At 37.0% G+C, this 18679-nt stretch overlaps 1 protein-coding gene across 4 annotated transcripts in view; it reads right to left on the bottom strand.

Moving 5' to 3' along the window:
- The window catches only part of SLC35A3 (solute carrier family 35 member A3), a 52465-nt gene that overhangs the window by 31634 nt on the left and 2152 nt on the right, over positions 1 to 18679 (bottom strand). The window contains exon 1 of one of the 4 annotated variants that reach the window (XM_042953024.1): positions 10542 to 10615. The exons of 2 other annotated variants lie outside the window; for them this stretch is intronic. In XM_042953024.1, the coding sequence (XP_042808958.1) occupies positions 10542 to 10553 (12 nt within the window). In that variant the 5' untranslated portion in view covers positions 10554 to 10615. Of the gene's footprint in view, positions 1 to 933; positions 964 to 10541; positions 10616 to 18679 lie in introns of those variants that run through there. One more of the 4 variants, XM_042953026.1, reaches the window with a different exon arrangement.

The following is an 18679-nucleotide window of genomic DNA, read 5'->3' as shown; positions in this document are numbered from 1 at the left end:
ATGCTAATGGATTGGAAGAATAAATATCGTTAATATGTCAATACTACCCAAAGCAATCTACACTTTCAAGGCAATCCCAATCAAAATTGCACAGGCATTCTTTTCAAAGCTAGAGCAATCCTAAAATTTGTATGGAACCACAAAAGACCCCAAATAGCCAAAGTAATATTGAAAAAGAAAACAAAAGTGGGAGGCATCACAATCCCAGACTTTAGCCTCTACTACAAAGCTGTAACCATCAAGACAGTATGGTATTGGCACAAAAACAGACACAAAGACCAATGGAATAGAATAGGGAACCCAGAATTGAACCCAAAATGTATGGCCAACTAATCTTTGACAAAGCAGGAAAGAGCATCCAATGGAAAAAAGACAGTCTCTTTAACAAATGGTGCTGGGAGAACTGGACAGGAACATGCAGAAGAATGAAACTAGACCACTTTCTTACACCATACACAAAAATAAACTCAAAATGGATGAAAGACCTAAATGTGAGACAGGAAACCATCAAAACCATAGAGGAGAAAACAGGCAACAACCTCTTTGACCTTGGCCACAGCAATTTCTTGCTCGACACATCTCCAAAGGCAAGGGAATTAAAAGCAAAAATGAACTATTAGGACCTCATCAAGAGTAAAAGCTTCTGCACTGCAAAGGAAAAAATCAACAAGACCAAAAGGCAACCGACAGAATGGGAAAAGATATTTGCAAATGACATATCGAATAAAAGGTTAGTATCCAAAATCTATAAAGAACTTACCAAACTCAACACCTGAAATACAAATAATGTAGTGAAGAAATGGGCAGAAGACATGAATAGATACTTTTCCAAAGAAGACATCCAGATGGCCAACCGACACATGAAGAGATGCTCAATGTCACTCATGATCAGGGAAATACAAATCAAAACCACACCGAGATACCACCTCATACCTGTCAGAATGGCTAAAATGAACAACACAGGAAACTACGGATGCTGGCGAGGATGTGGAGAAACGGGAACCCTCTTGCACTGCTGGTGGGAATGCAAACTGGTGCAGCCGCTCTGGAAAAGTGTGGAGGTTCCTCAAAAAATTAAAAATAGAACTACCTTATGACCCAGCAATAGCACTACTAGATTTATTCAAGGGATACAGGAGTGCTGATGCACAGGGGCACATGTATCCCAATGTTTATAGCAGAGCTTTCAACAACAGCCAGATTATGGAAAGAGCCCAAATGTCCATCAACTGATGAATGGATAAAGAAGATGTGGTTTACATATACAACAGAATACTACTTGGCAATGAGAAAGAATGAAATCATGCCATTTGCAGCAACGTGGATGGAACTGGAAGGTATTATGGTAAGTGAAATAAGTTAGAGAAAGACAGATATCATATGTTTCACTTATATGTGGAACTTGAGAAACCTAACAGAAGACCATGGGGGAAGGGAAGGGGGAAAAAAAGTTACAGAGAGGGAGGGAGGCAAACCACAAGAGACTCTTAAATACAGAGAACAAACTGAGGGTTGATGGGAGGGTTGGGGAAGGGGGGAAATGGGTGATGGGCATTGAGGAGGGCACTTGTTGGGATGAGCACTGGGTGTTATATGTAAGTGATGAACCATGGGAATTTACTGCCAAAACCAAAAGCACACTGTACACACTGTATGTTAGCCAATTTGACAGTAAATTACATTTAAAAAAATAATAAAATAAAAGTCCTTTGCACAAGGGGTATTTCAGGGTTTGGTTAGTCACTCTAATAGAACTTGCACTTGCTTTCCAATCACTGTTTTTCCTCTGAATTGTTATAAATTTGGTATTTATAAAATTAGTTTTATTTTTATTTATTCATTTATTTATTTATTTTTAGTTTTCTTATTTTTTATTTTTTTTTTAAGTTTACTTATTTATTTTGAGAGAGAGGGAGAGCACGAGCAGGCAAAGGACAAAGAGAGAAAGGAAGAGAGAATCTGAAGCAGGTTCCACACAGTCAATGCAGAGCCTGATGCAGGGCTCAAACTCACAAGCAATGAGATCATTACCTTAGCCAAAATTAAGAGCTGGACACTTAACTGACAGAGCCATCCAGGCACTCCTAGTTTTATTATTTTTAAATCCCATTTTATAACATATGTACAACATAACTTCATTCACTGCAACTTGATGAGTTTGGATGATGGCTTAATTAAAATATTTTTGCACTTTGTACAAAAAAATATTAGTAAGCCTCTTTAGAGTTCCAAGAGGTTCTTGGTAGCTATTTATTTTTTATTTTGAGAGTGAGAGTGGAAGTAGGGGAGAGGAACAGAGGGTGAGAATCTTAAGCAGGCTCTATGCTTAGCCAGGGAGCGTGAAGGTAGGGGGGACTAGACACTGGGCTCCATCCTATGACCCTGGAATCTTGACCTGAGTCAAAATCAAGACACTCAGACTGAGCCACCCAGGTGCCCCAAGAACAAAAAGGTTTTTTGTTTTTTTTTTTAATTTTTTTTTTTTAACGTTTATTTTTGAGACAGAGAGAGACAGAGCATGAACGGGGGAGGGTCAGAGAGAGGGAGACACAGAATCCGAAACAGGCTCCAGGCTCTGAGCTGTCAGCACAGAGCCCGACGCGGGGCTCGAACTCACGAACCGTGAGATCATGACCTGAGCCGAAGTTGGCCGCTTAACCGACTGAGCCACCCAGGCGCCCCAAGAACAAAAAGGTTTTACAAGCACACTAGAAGGTACAAATTAAGTACATCTGATATGCTAATTAGATGTCTTTAATTTTCTTTAAAATAGCTTCCAAAGATCCTTGCTTTATAATGCATTGTCAGCCAATTCTGAATTAAAGGCTTAAATTTTTTAAACAACACACATTACATGAAGTATCATTAATGTACACTTCTGCTACCACCTCTACCTCCAAATTAGTCAGGATTAGTGAGAAATTAGTTGTATAAACCATCATTAATTACATTAGATATGCATTAACTAAGTTTTGAAATCTTTAAAACGTTATATACCAATAATCTCTACTCATCTTTTCAGACTTAGATAAGGCCTTGTGTATAAATCTGAAAATCAGTCTGGCTACAGACTTATTCCATAAGCTTATTATGTATATGTATAATCTTTAGGTCTGTATATGAAGCTCATTGTTTCTACTGCAACAATAATATCTGGGAGCCCCTGGGTGGCTGAGGTGATTGACTCTTGATTTTGGCTCAGGTCATGATCTCACAGTTTTGGGATCGAGCCCCGTGCTGGACTCCATGCTGATAGCGTGCAGCCTGCTTGGGATTTTCTCTCCCTCGCTCTCTGCCCCTTCCTCACTTGCATGCAGGCACAATCTGTCTCAAAATAAATAAACATTTAAAATAATAATAATAGGGGCGCCTGGGTGGCTCAGTCGGTTGAGCGCCGACTTCGGCTCAGGTCAGGATCTCGCGGTCCGTGAGTTCGAGCCCCGCATCGGGCCCCTGTGCTGACAGCTCAGAGCCCGGAGCCTGTTTCAGATTCTGTGTCTCCCTCTCTCTGACCCTCCCCCATTCATGCTCTGTCTCTCTCTGTCTCAAAAATAAATAAACGTTAAAAAAAAAAATTAAAAAAAAAATAATCATATTCGTATTTTGCTGATGCATCTCCAGCTACTAAAAGTCCTAAGAGACCAAATGTTTAGTCAGTATTTTTAAACTGTAATAAAATTTACATAGATTTTTATACAGACAACTAAGTACCTAAGAAATTCTGCACATCAATTTTCCTTCTATTGTAAAAATAAAAGACTAAATTTCTTAACTTATGGTTTTTAGAGTAAGCTATATTTACATTTTCTAAACAGTAGTTCTGAAATATACTACTCCCTAAGTACAATATAATAATCTACTAGCTGTTAATGACATAATACAGTACATATGAAAACACACAAATTACAAAGTGATAGGAAAATATAAGTTCATATTATATGCTAGTCAGAAATATCTATTGGTAAAAACAGATCTTTTAAGATTTTCCCAAGTGTGAACAGAAAAAGTAAATAAATACATACAGAAATACTGACCTCAGCTTCAACTTTTTGTCCATTATCCTCCATGATGCCAAACTTTAAAACTGCAACCTATAACTGTATGCTAAATAATGACAAATAAAATTTATCACAACTGCCTCTACTTCTGACACTGGCATCTATATATCTTCCTTTCAAATTACCTCAAACGTAGCTACTGCATTCCCTAAAAGTAGCAACAATACATCATACTTGAAATCCATAATAATCCTGTGGAAAATCCAAAAGCTTTCTTTTTTTATTAAAGTGAAAGAAAAATGAACTGAAGATAATTTACATTATCGGTATAATCAATTTTGTTTCTATGATAGAAATAGTAACTTCCACTAAATTAGTTCACTTTTAAGTGCTTAAGGAAAAGCACAATCCTGCTCAGTAACACTTAATAACCAACTCTTTACTACCTAAAGTTCCTATTACAATCTAAGTAAAACAACTTTTCATTGTTTCTCCTTCCCTTTCTTCCTCAACGTGTCAAATGTCTGTTTACCTAAGGCAATATCACCTATATGTAAATAATAGTACTGTCAATTTTTAACTTATTCTTTCAGGACTACAGAATTTCCATTCTTACATTCAGTAAAATCAATAGTACTCAAATATTTCTTCAATTATACAAATATAAAACATATTTGCATTCTAATTTTTAGATTTAAAATTGTTCAGTATTATTTATTGTATTCTTTATATAATATCAGTCATTTGGAAAACAGTATAGCTCTAAGATCCCCTTTGAGGGGCAACTGGGTCATGATCTCATGGGTCATGAGATCAAGCCCCACATTGGGCTCCATGCTGAGCGTGGAGCCTGCTTAAGATTCTCTCTCCCTCTGCCCCTCTCCCCCGCTCCACTTACACACACTCACTCTCCTAAATTAAAAAAAAAAAAAAAAAAAAAAAGAGGGGCGCCTGGGTGGCTCAGTCAGTTGGGTGTCTGACTTTGGCTCAGGTCATGATCTTGTGGTTCGTGGGTTTGAGCCCCACATTGGGCTCTCTGCTGTTAGCGCAGAGCCTGCTTCAGGTCCTCTGTCCCCCTCTCTCTCTGCCCCTCCCCCATGCATGCATGTGCTCTCTCTCTCAAAAATAAACATTATAACTTAAAGAAAAAAAGAAATAGTATAAGTATGTAAACTGCTATAACCTAAGGTGCTAGAGAAAAATATCATAGGAAAATTATGATACCTTATGTCAACTTCGTTAAACTCATAAACTCAAACAGTCCTTTACTCTGTATGGTGCTAGGTTAGAACTGGCTAAACACAAAGTCCGCACAAAACTAGGAAGACAAGAGTGATGCAAGAGCCATTACTCTCAGAAAATTTGCAGGATTACATGTGGTAAAACAGAAACAGAGAAACAGATTCCAGTTATCTTCACTCTTCCCTGCACTGGGTCAGCTCTTCCTCACAACTGCTGATCTTACTGCGTAAGAGTGGACTCAGGCTCTCCACCAGACTCTTGACTGTGGACGTGAAAGACAGCTACAAAGAGAGGATAGCTTTCTCTACACTCTCCCACCAGCTCCATTACATGATCCTATTCTGGCTACAGGACATGCTTTCCTTCCTAGATGGTTTTGAAAGCTCTGACTTGAGTATACACACTAGTCTTTCAGGAAGGCTGCTTAGTGACTTCTCAGGAATCCTTCACCACTCTCTTTTTTGACCGTGACTCCCCTGCTTCTCTCACAGTTGTCACAGGTCTTATTCCTATCATAAATCCCTTATTCTATAATAGTGAAGGGTTCTGTTTCTCTATTGAACCCTGATACAGTTTTTGGTACCAAATGTGGTTTCTAGGGTAACAGAACCACAGTGATAGTAATTTGGAATCACTTTTCTGACCTGACTAGATTTAAGGCCATTAATGATCCTATTACCAGTGGTAAAGGAGCCACTGGTAGTTCATCATGTTAAGGCAGAAATTAAATTATTCCCTGTAGGGGCACCTGGGTGCCTCAGTTGGTTAAGCGTCTGACTCTGGATTTCAGCTCAAGCCATGATCTCACGATTGTGGAGCCCCACGTCAAGTCCTCACTGAGCGTGGAGCCTGCTTGGGATTCTCTCTCTCCCCCTCTCTCTGCTCTTTCCCCACCAGTGTGTGCACGGGTATTCTCTTTCTCTTTCAAAATAAATAAATAAACTTAAAAAAAAATTATCGTCTATAAATACCTATAATCAACATAAGGCTTTAGGTGATCAAGTAGTTGCTGCCACAAACTTTTTACTGGAAATTTGCATCTAATGGTGTTCATTTGTTGTTTCCAAGGTAACTAGAAGACTTGGAGAAAAAAAATAATGAACTTGAGACCCTAAATTCACAGACCATGGTTCAAGCAAGGTATCAGAAAGTTTCCATGACTGCCTTAAAACAACTTACCTCTTTTAGCTACAAAGTCAGTATTTCTAAAAAAGAAATCCAAAGTCTGATCCTGTCAAGGACTTGAAATAAAAAGCAAATTGACTTTACAACTTCATAGGGCCCCAGGATCCTACATTCTGTATATTTTTACAATCTCTGTATCCTAGCACATGTCCAGATATTAAAATATGTCTGAGGATTGTAGTAGGCTGAATAATGGCCCCCAAAGATAAAGGTCCTAATCCTTAGAACTTGTAAATGATACCTTATTTGGAAAAGGGGATCTTGCAAATGAAATTAAGTTAAGGATCTTGAGACAGGAAGATTATCCTGGATTAGCTAAATGAGCCCTAAATACAAGTGTCCTTATGAAAGACAGACAGAAAAGGAGAACACAAATACGTAAGAGGAGAAGGCAGTGTGAAGATGGATCCAGAGAGAGATTTGAAGATGCTGGCCTTGTCCATGAGTATTGCAGCCACAAACCAAGGAAGGAAACTGGGAGAAGAAAGGAATGGATACTTCCTTAGAGCCTCCAGAGTCTTTGATTACCAGCCTCTCTGATTATCGGCCTAATGATACTGGTTTTGGAGTTCTGGCCTCCAGAATTCTGGGAGAATAGATTTCTCTTCATTTAAGCAACCAAGCTGGGATAATTTGTTACAGCAGCCACAGGAAATCAATACAAGAATCTATATTTTAAATTTTTAATTGTTCTCCATTCTATGTCTACCTAGGCAGAAAGCATTTAAAATGTTTAGGAGGAAGACTGGTTAAAATTAAGCTTTCAGGGGCACAGGGGTGGCTCAGTCAGTTAAGCGTCATCTGACTGCAGCTGGGGTCATGACCTCGCAGGTCTGTGAGTTTGAGCCTTGTCTCAGGCTCTGTGCTAATGGCTCAGAGCCTGGAGCCTGCTTCAGATTCTGTGTCTCCCTCTCTCTCTGCCCCTTCCCCACTCACTCTCTGTCTCTCAAAATTGAATAAATGTTAAAAAAAATTTTTTTTAAGAAAATAAAATTAAGTTTTCAGTACTCAAACGAATAAATCAGTTACCAGGAAACTGGTTTACATTGAAGAGTGCATACAACAGTTCCTCTCACACAGTTTGTGCTTAATAAATATTTTTAAAACTAAATGCCAGACTCAGGAAAAAAATCAAGGATACCAAATAAATAAGATATTACTCTAGTGATGTTCTGTCACGGAAAATTTGAAGCCCATCCACTTGGTTCACAAAACTAAATGGTTAATAACATTTCTATAGGGAAGGTAAGGACTTAACTAAATGTTACAAAGTAATTCTTCTACTAGTGCTTATTTTAGAAAACATCCATTTCTTTCTTATCTTAAAGGACATGAAAGACAAAGAATACACAGATCATCACATTTTTATTCATGTCTTTGTTTTTTATAACCTAAAATATTAATAGCAGATAATCAGATATAGTTTATAAACTAGAAAACAATTCCCAATCTAAAATTTTCTGTTCACACTAGACTATTTTCAAATTGACTCCTTTAAACATGATTTATTGTCCAGGGCGCGCCTGGGTGGCTCAGTCTGTTAAGCGTCTGACTTCAGTTCAGGTCACGATCTCACAGTTTTTGAGTTCAAGCCCTGTGCGTCGGGCTCTGTGCTGACAGCTCAGAGCCTGGGGCCTGCTTTGGATTCTGTGTCTCCCTCTTTCTCTGCCCCTCCCCTGCTCACATCTGTCTCTCTCTCAAAAATAAAAGTTTAAAAAAAATTTTTAAAATAAACATGATTTATTGTCCAGTTACAGTTATACTACATGAGTCAGAACATGCCATCTAAAACATATCTATGTATATGCAGAAAACCAAACATAATACAATAATTCTGTAAGTGTTATTACCCAAGCACTAACATTAATAACAAGGTTACAGCATTTTTCAAATGTTTAAGTATTAAAATGTACAAGGATAATCAAGAATGATGATTAGCCATTTATTTAATTCAGCCTGAGGAAAAACCTGAAAGATCAGGGACCTTAGGATGTTTTTCTTTGCACCACTCACAAATGGTAAAAATTTTAGAAAAACATGTTTAAAATAATTTAACTGAAATTAGAACATATAGAATGAGCTGGTATTTATGGGTTTATAGTTTGACAGACTGTCAAGGACAAATTTTGTTTTTTTTTAACTCTAGCTATTAACTGTGCTTGGGTATTTAAGGAAAGATTACCACCCTCCCCTAAGGACAAAATTCCATTATTAGAATTCAAATTCTGTGTAGTGGTGGTTTTTTTAACCACCGCCCTTTCTAAACAGGAAATTGCAACCACTCCCAGGTAAGCCTACAGTCTTAGGAGATTACGTATATATGGGTTCATACACAGATTATGAGTACATTTTGATTATGCTTATTCAATATTTACTGTTCAAGTCTCATGGCACTCTGCCTACTAACTGATGGGACAGCCTTCAGACTCTCACAGCTCTATCCTCCATATAGCCGACGTCTTAATAAACTGTAGACCTGATCACATTCCTTCTCTTTTTGTAAAATTTAACTAACTCCCTACAAATAGAAGATACAATACAAACTCACATAATGCAGTCCCTCACAAATCTGGCCCCAACCTAAATTCCCTGCCATAAACTATGACCTGTCTCAGACACTTTTCTTTGTGCATTCTCTGAACAAATATCCCTTTTTAAAAAATTTTTCCTCTTCTTTACCTGTAGAACTTGTACATTTATAGGCCTTAAGATACAAGTCTACTCTCAGTGAAATTTTCCTAAGTTTCAAGGAGACTGAAGCCTTCCCTCTACTATATTCCAATGTAATTTTATACTTGTATTTTATAATACCACTTATAAATTTTATTAATCTAATTTGTTGACATATATGCACTTCTGTGTTTCATTTATCATTGTATATCTTGCATTTCCTTACCTGTGCCTATCACATACTAGGCGTTTACTCTGTATTGGATTTATAAAATAAGTAAACTCCACAATAAGTAAATTCTCAGAAGGTTAGAATGATCCTTGTGAATTAAGTTTCTCTGTATAATACATAAAAGGTAGAGGCACCCATGCAGAAACTGGTTCTCATGAAATGTTTTCTAATAATTGTAACTTCACAAGAGATGTTAAATTAATAAAAGAACATTTACTGAGCACCCTACAGCTCATCAGATATTGCACTAGGTGCTTTACAGGCATCATCTCATTTAAATCTCATTTAATCTGGGGGCGCCTGGGTGGCTCAGTTGGTTAAGCGTCCCACTCTTGATTTCGGCTCAGGTTATGATCTCATGGTTTGTGGGTTCGAGTCCCGCATCGGGCTCTGTGCTATGTGCAGCCTGTTTGGGCTGCCCCTCCCCTGCCCCTCCCCTGCTCTCTCAAAAAATAAACTAAAAACAAAATAATTTAAAATAAATAAATAAATCTCATTTAATCTGTAAAAGGAGGAATCACTCATTTTATAGATTTAAAACTCTGTAGGTTCTGAGATATTAAGTATATAATTTACTTAATACCTATATGCCTTGCATAACATGTCAGAGCTCAAATACAAAGCAAGACTTCTTTCAAAGCTACCAATTCATGGCTTATGAGTTTTTGCAGTAAGTCTTTTGCATGGTCTTCACAGTGAAGGCTCAGTGTTTAAGGAAGTCTAAGTTTTAGAGGGACAGTCAGCATAGTAAATTAGAGTATGCCTCTGGACTCAGATTGCCTAATTTCACATTCTGTCCCCACCACTTGATAAATAAAGCAAACTATTTAACCTCTCTGTCCCTCCTCTCATTCATGTATAATATGGAGGAAAAACAGTATGTACCCCACATGTGGCACAGTTATGAGGATTACAAGGTATCAATCAGATAAAATGGTTAAAATACAATGCTTTATTTGAATATTCATTGAATATCTTTATAAGATTTACTCATGTTAAAAAATACTACTAGAAATGTTTAAAATTGGCTTTAAAGAATACATGAGTTTAGAAAAAACTTCACATCCAACTTTTACAGAAAAAGTAGGTAAAGCAGGTATAAAGTTGTATGTAGGCACTCTCTTATTAAAATTTTTTTTTTTTTTTTTAGCATTTTACCTGTTGTGACCTAAGAGTTTCTGCTTCATCTTAAGCTCTAATTTCTACTATATTACCTGATCCAGCATACTTTTTCAATCAAAACATTTATCTTCAGACAGCAACTGGTTCTTTGGGTTTTGAGTGGTATCTAAAAAATGATACACTAATAAGAATTCTAAGTAGCCAGTTTAGGTAGAGAAGCCGGATAACATTCAAGCTTATAAAGTAAAAACTCTCATATTGTATACCAAACACTCTCAAATCTACATAGCAAAAGACACTTAAAAATCCACTAAAAATATATAACCACAGCACTACACTCTTTCATTAAAGGAGACAAGTTGAATATACTTAGAATATGCTTGCTGTTTAGAGGGTCGAAATCTAATGTTGCACTACCAATTCACATTGATCTGAACTTTAATAATAAATTCATACAAATGAATAAAAATATTAACTGCTGGTTTGATAATATTCAAATGGAGATGTTCAATGACATTAGTAATTGTTGGTTTGATTTCAGTTACCCAGACAGATCAAGAATTTACTCTTAATTTTTTTGTAGTTTCCTAAACATGCACAAAAATTCCACAGATTAATATCAAATAGAAAGTTCCTTCTCTAAAACTTTCAGAAGGAAGAAGTTCAAAAGTTGTACTTCACAGCTACTGAATGATAAGATTGGGCTTTAACCAACTGAGTTGGTTCTAATGTTTATCCAGTCATGCATTCATCATATTGAGTTCCTACTGAGTGAAAGGCACATCTGAGGATACAAATTATAACCATTTCAAATATAACTGAGACAGTGTAAATAGTGTGTGTAGACCCTACGGTCAATTATTTGACCTGTCTGACCTTTAATATTCTCATCTTTACAATGGGGATGAAAGGAAATAGAACATGCCACCCCAAAAATATGCCACTTTAGCATATTGGCTGTTTTCAGTTGTAGGTACTTAGAAAAAAGATTTTTTAATGTTTGTTCATTTATTTATTTTTGAGACAGAGATTGAGAGTTGGGGAGAGGTGGAGAGAGAGAGACAGAGAATCCCAAGCAGGCTCTGCACTGACAGTGTTCCTGATGCAGGGCTCAAATCCATGAAACTGTGAGATTATGACCTGAGCAGAAATCAGGAGTCAGATGCTTAACTGACTGAGCCACCCAGGTGCCCCTGGGCATTTAACAATTTTTAACAGCAAAAGCAGGGGAGGCTTTCCCCAAACCTCCCTTATCTGCCTAAAAACAAATCCTCTAAAAGGAACTCAGTTGTCATAAATCCCCTCCCCAAAGGGGTTTCATCAACCAGGGAGGATTGAGTCACTATAGGAGAGCAGATTAGAAATTAACACCACACCCAGATAAACCTTGTCACAAACTATCTTACCTCCAATCTGTTCTTCTAAGGGCCCATTCATCTTTCCTAAAAATCACTTACTCTCCCCTATGAAACCTACATGTCCCTTTTCTTTTCCCTCTTAAAATGGTATTTAATCCTGAATGCTAAAGCTATTTCTATGAGTTTCTAATTTTCCCTGAGTGTGTATGTATACCTTGTATACATGGAGAACACATGTTAATAAACTGTTTTTCTCTTGTTAATCTTTTATTGTAAGGGTCTTAGCTAGGAACTCAGAATATCAGAGGGAAAATTATTTTCCTCCCCTGTATGTCCCCTGGTGGCAAAGGATGGGATTGCTGAGACACCCGGCTCACTCTAGAGCTTACAGATGGACCCCGGAAGAACTGGCAGAAGCCAGAAACGGTAAGAACTCTTACAAAACCAGCTCTCCTTGATTTGTCAGTAATGCCCAGTCCAGAGAGGAAGGTAAATTTTCACTGTCCCTTCCTTTCCAAATTCAGATTAGCAGAAGAAAAACACTTGTAAATATTAGTTCTCTGAATTAACAGTCTTGGGAATTTGGTTTGGGGTACCCATTGGTTACTGATCCTTGTCTCCCAAGGTACAGCTATTACTTTCCTATTTGCCTCATTTTGTGCCCTGAGAATTTGGCTTGGCTTTCCGCTTGCCTGGGGCATGCTGGTTATTGGTTCTTGAGTGTGAAAGTGGCTCAACCATCAGGTTAGGAGCCAGAAGAATATGGAATAAGAATATAAGAATACAGAATATAGAATAGAAGCTGGACAGAAATGTGGGTCACATCCCATTGGAAACTAGCATCCTACTCACTGTTGCCAGCTGTGGTGGGGGAGGTAGGATGAGGTGGGATGAGGTGTTGTCTCTTTCTTTTGGCTATCTTTGGGAGTGGTTCTGGAAGGCTGCAACTTTTCTACCTTCTTTGGGGATGTCTCTTTCATTAAGTTATAAATGGTATTGGTTTTGGTTTTGAGTCACTTGATAGGTATACCCTTGGTTTAAAAAAAAAGAAAAAAATTTTATTTATTTTTAATTATTTTTAATGTTTATTTTTGAGAGAGAGTGAGAGACAGAGCATGAGCAGGAGAGGGGCACAGAGAAAGAGGACACAGAATCCAAAGCAGGCTCCAGGCTCCCAGATGTCAGCATGGAGCCCAATGCAGGGCTCAAACCCATGAACCCTGAAATCATGATCTGAGCCAAAGTTGGATGCTCAGCTGACTGAGCCACCCAGGCATCCCAGGAAAAAAAATATTTTTAAAGGAGTTCAATACTGCCAGGAATATTTACTGTTTATCCCAGCTGAAACCTGATAGATAATGAGATATTTGAAAGGATTTTTTATTTTTATTTTTTAAAATTTTTTTTGAAACGTTTTATTTATTTTTGAGACAGGGAGAGACAGAGCATGAACAGGGGAGGGTCAGAGAGAGGGAGACACAGAATCCGAAACAGGCTCCAGGCTCTCAGCTGTCAGCACAGAGCCTGATGCGGGGCTCGAACTCACGGACCACGAGATCATGACCCAAGCTGAAGTCGGCCGCTTAACCGACTGAGCCACCCAGGCACCCCTTGAAGGGATTTTTTAAAGGAGCTCTCTGGTCAAAAGTTAGTCTAACTGGAAGCTGATATTCAGAGCCTGATGGGAGTTTTTTGTTTTTTAAGGCCGCTCTTGTTCTATTTCATCCTGTTCCTCCCATGGGAACTTTACAGTCAACTGAAACCTCTTCTTGAACCCCTGGACCATATGCTCTGCCAACTCTGTCCACCTCCCTCTTGGTGGCATGATTTTACTGAGGATAATCTGGAACTTCACTGGCTTCTTTGGGGAACCTAACATCTTCCCAAACTTGTTCCTCTAAGACCTCTCTCCCTTCCCATGGTTTCCACTCCCCCTTCCTTTTTTCGCTACCTTCAGATCTTCCATTCAGTTCCCTGAATTCTTCAGGCCCCTACTTCCTCCATCCCTCTGTCCACGTGCAAGACTTCTCCCTTCCCACTTCAGCCCTCAGATGCCTACTGTCACTTGAACTTGAAGCAGCAGGAGTCAGAGAAAACTACCCAGAAGCAACTACCTGATGCTGAAAAGGGAAATGGAGCTATTTGGAAACTGGGCAAATGAATAATCTTCAAAGTCTTCTCAACAAATATTGTAAAAAGCTTTAGCCATCTGAGCAGGTAACCTTATCTTCTTCCATCTGCCATAAACACAATTTGGATCCAACTGTTCTTTTACAAACTAGAGATTTTTGTATTATTGTACCTGACACATGGTACAATAATTTAAGAATTTAAAAGAAAAGCTGTAAGATCTCTATTTGTGTTTTTCTGTATGTTTTAGATGTGTGACATTTTTCTACCTTTGGATGGTCTTGCCAAAATTAATTTGTAAAAGAGCTCAATTTAACTGAATTAAAGAAAAAGAAGTGCTATATTAATTTAGTATTCTCTCAGAGAAATACAGAAACTAACTCAAATTTTAAGTTCACATGACTCAGTTAATCTTTGGCAAATAAGAATATTGTTGAATTAGTTCAAAAAAGAAAAAAAAAAAAAAAAAAAAAACCAAACCAGCCAAACAAAAAATGGATATATCTCCAGAGTTGTCAGCATTAAATATAAATGACATACAGCTTTTCTACCTGGGTTTACTAGTCAAATAAGCATATGTTATCTCTGTGTTACAAAATTGGTCAGCAGGAAAAGTAATTTAATAAGATGGCTAGTTGCCATCTCATGAAATTTTCATGAATAATTTAAACATATTTATTTAAAACAACCAAATTAAATAACTGTAAGTTTAATGTAAAAAAGTTAAAAAATATAAAAATTCATAAATGAACTTTTCAACAATTTTTTTTTTATAATATGTCTGCTTGAAAGTTTACCAAATATCTTTGGTAACTTACAGCCTTAGAGTTTTGCTAAGTCAAGTGAAATGATGAATATTCACTGAATATGTATATCATCCCACATAAGGCAAAATGGTGAAACATTAATAACTGAATGTAAGTTAACCTACTTTTTGCTTCTTATTAAAAAGCAACCAGGGGTATTTGGGTCTGTTCGCAAACATGTTTTGTACCACGTTGAAAAACAATGAAAAAATTATACCATGAGGAAGCATATAGCTCTAGAAATGAGGAAATGAAGTATTCATAAATTTGCCAATGTACAGAATGTTGGTGTATGACAAACACTTCACAATTACTTCCTAGTTTTCACTAGAATTAAGGTTAAGAATTCTAATTAATATATGTAATTAAAATACTAGGAAGAAGGTGAGGGGACTTAGTATATACAAGGAAAGTAAGACGTGTTTTGGTACGAAAAAAATATGATATGGAGATATGTTTTTGCTAAAGGAAAAAAAAGAGTAATTTTGCCCTAACATAGAATAATTCATTGTTCTAGAATGAGAAAGAGCAGAATAAAAGACAAAAACTAAACGGATATAGAAAGCTGGGAAGAGAGTAGAGGAGATACCTATTTCAAATGGTCATGATGGCTAAAATTGAGTGCGTTAATTATAAGGTTATAAAAAACGAGCCTTAATATCTAAAGTACATTGATGCAAAACTAGAATTGAGTCTTGTCTCTTCTAAAAGAGCAAAGCTTTCTTGGACTATGGGTCTGCTCTTGATAAGATTGTGAAAAGTTTTCCTTTACCTTTTAAGTAATCTGCCTAGAAAACAAAGATCCTATGTTTTATCAAAATAACTTCCTGTACTTCCCATTGTCTTTATCCGGTCTTTGATTACTTAAGAAAACAGAGTCTTTTCTATTAAAAGAGTTCATTTATATTTATTATATATAAATATATATAACTATGCAACTTTCAGTATTTGCCTTCAATGTGTTTGTCACTTTGGTTAAATAGATAACGAAGTATTGTTTCATAGGACCTATGATCCCATTTAATCATGTATTTTAAAACTTAATATGTTTGGGGGTGCCTGGGTTCCTCAGTCAGTTAAGCGTCCGACTTTGGCTCAGGTCATGATCTCATGGTCCATGAGTTCAAGCCCCGCATCCAGCTCTGTGCTGACAGCTCAGAGCCTGGAGCCTACTTCAGATTCTGTCTCTCTCTGCCCCCCCCACCCCCCTGCTTGCACTCTGTCTCTCTCAAAAATAAATAAACGTTAAAAATTTTTTTCTTTAACTTAATATGTTTGGCAAAATTCCCAAAAATCAAGTTCTAAATGAAGTCTTTTTGAGCTAGAACTTTGATTTGTTCCAGAGGGTCCCTGAAACATCTCAAAAGATATATTCTCTCTCCTTATAAAAAGAAAGATGTCAAACTAATGAGGTGTATTTGATATGTTAAATTATATAGAAAACATTGTCAGGGATGCCTGGGTGGCTTAGTTGGTTAAGCTTCCAAATCATGATGATCTCACAGTTTGTGAGTTCAAGCCCTGCATTGGGCTGTGCACTGATGGCCCAGAGGCTGCTTGGGATTCTGTCTCTCCTTCTCTCAGACCACCCCCCCCCCCGCCCCAGTTTATGCTATCAAAATAAATTAATTAAAAAAAAACTTAAATATATATATATATATATATATAAAAGAAAATATTGCCAAATAAGAAGTGATATTTAACCTTCTTAGGTTATATCTGTATGGATAAATGTTATTAATATGGTTCCAGAAATTGTATGAAGTTCCTTACAGATCTGATTTATCCTGGTATAATGCTATCAGTCATAATTTCAGTTATCATCTTAAAATATGTGTCACAGAAATAACCAAATATCCTTGTCAACTATATTAAAATGAACTCTCCTCAGATCTTTAACAATGGCCATTTTAAGACTTGTCAGTTACAGATAGTTCTTTTTTTTACACTGATGCTTTCATGAAAGCTTTTACAAGCTGCTACAATCCAAAAATGCTTGTTCTCAAAGATTCATGGAAAGGATTCTCACAAGTACTCTAGAATACAGGTTTCTGATAACTTTAAGATCATACCATTGGACTGGGGAAGAATTTCCAGAACTCCATGGAAAAAAACTGATAGATTCATAAACTACTAATCCAAGATCAAGCAAAACAAGAATTAATTAAATGGGATGGAATAAATAGATGAGGATGATTATAATTTTTATGAGTTTTTGTTTGAAACATTACTGGTTCTTTAACATTTTGTATAAAAGAGTTAAGGAAACCTTTTCTCTCAAGCTTTCTATAATTTACAGCGTACCTTTGTAAACAGAATTGAAACATTTATCTTTTTCTTCTTACCTAGTTCCTCCAGAATTCAGAAACTCATAGTATTTTTAATTTATGACAACATAGTTATTTGCATAAGTTGAATAAGAATCTGTTCTCCAGTAACAAGACACAATTGGAAACACAGGCTATACTGCCCAAGTTTTGACTGGAATGTCACATTTGAGAAGGATGGGTGTAATATTAGATATGACCAGACAGCTTTAAGGAACTAAGATTGACTTTATAGAGCCAATAAAGTCCCTTCAAAAAACAAACAATAAAGCCATTTGGTATCTTGCTTTCAGGGTTCTTAAACTCACCAGGGGAGTAAGGAAGGTCAATTCCTAGCAGGCCCAAGAACCTCAAGATCTCTTGGAAACCTCTAGAAGACAGAAGATAGGAATTCACCCAATTCTAAAGGTACTGCTGGCAAAGTCTAATGGCGAGTCCTTGGCTTGGCTTCCCAGCCTTGAGAAGCTTTTAAAAGTCCACTCTGAGACTCCTTCTGAAAAGTTCCAGCAAAGCAGACTTTAAAAGAGCCTAGATGGTTAATCCCTATTCTTACATAACTAATCAGACCAAGCTTCATGAAACCAGACTATTTTGCAAACAAATAGTCTTACTGTGTTTATTTTTGCAGAAACAGAGATACTGTAGAGAAAAAGAAATTGTATTTCGGTAGCACAGTATTGTGGATATCAGATACTAGTCCTGTTCAATGTCTTTGAGGTATTGTTACCTACCTATAAACTGGACTGGACCCTGAATTCTTCTAGTTTCCTTCAATATCTGGCTGACTCTCCAAACTAACATTTTCAATTTTCTCCCACTCTTCCAACTTGGAATCACTAAGAACAAAAACTGCCCTTTTGCTAAAGCCCTGTAAGCTGAAGCTGAACAACTTGATACAAATTGTGATACAAGTAATCCTAGAGACAAGGATTAATTCTTGTGTTTTGGTATAACCTTATTTCAGATTTTTATTAATAATATTATATTTGAAATTGCTTCTTTTTTTTAAGTTTTTTTTTTAAGTATATATTTTGAGAGAAACAGCCTGTGCGCAAGGGAGGGGTGGGAGGCGGGGGGGGGGGGGGTGTAGAGAGCCTGATGTGGTGCTCAAACCCATGAACATGGAGATCATGACCCAAGCTGAAATCGAGAACCAGATGCTTAACTGACTGAGCTACCCTGGTATCCCTGAAATTGCTTTTCTGTTCCATGTTTGACCCTAGTAATAAATCTTTGAGATAGTATAAATAAATTCCTCAAATAATCACAGTAAAGTACAAATTTAACAAGTATTATAAAATTACAAAGCTCAGCACACGAGAGAAAAAGAATATTTTGGGGGCACCTGGGTGGTTCAGTTGGTTGAGCATCCAGCTTCTGCTCAGGTCATGATCTCATGGTTCCTGAGTTCAAGCCCTGCACTGGGCTGGCTGCTGTTAGCTCACAGCTTGCTTCAGATCCTCTGTCCCCTTCTTTCTCTGCCCTTACCCCACCCTTGTTCTCTCTCTCAAAATTAAACCTAAAAAAAAGAAGAAAGAAAGAAAGAAAGAAAAAGAATACTTTGGACTAATAGTAGACTTCAAAAAGCTTTATAAGAAGGAGGTATAGG

This window comes from Panthera leo, chromosome C1 (genome assembly GCF_018350215.1).
Source record: "Panthera leo isolate Ple1 chromosome C1, P.leo_Ple1_pat1.1, whole genome shotgun sequence".
Taxonomy (NCBI): Eukaryota; Metazoa; Chordata; class Mammalia; order Carnivora; family Felidae; genus Panthera; species Panthera leo.
Note: the sequence above shows the minus strand (reverse complement) of the source record. Positions and strands in the feature narration are given on the sequence as shown.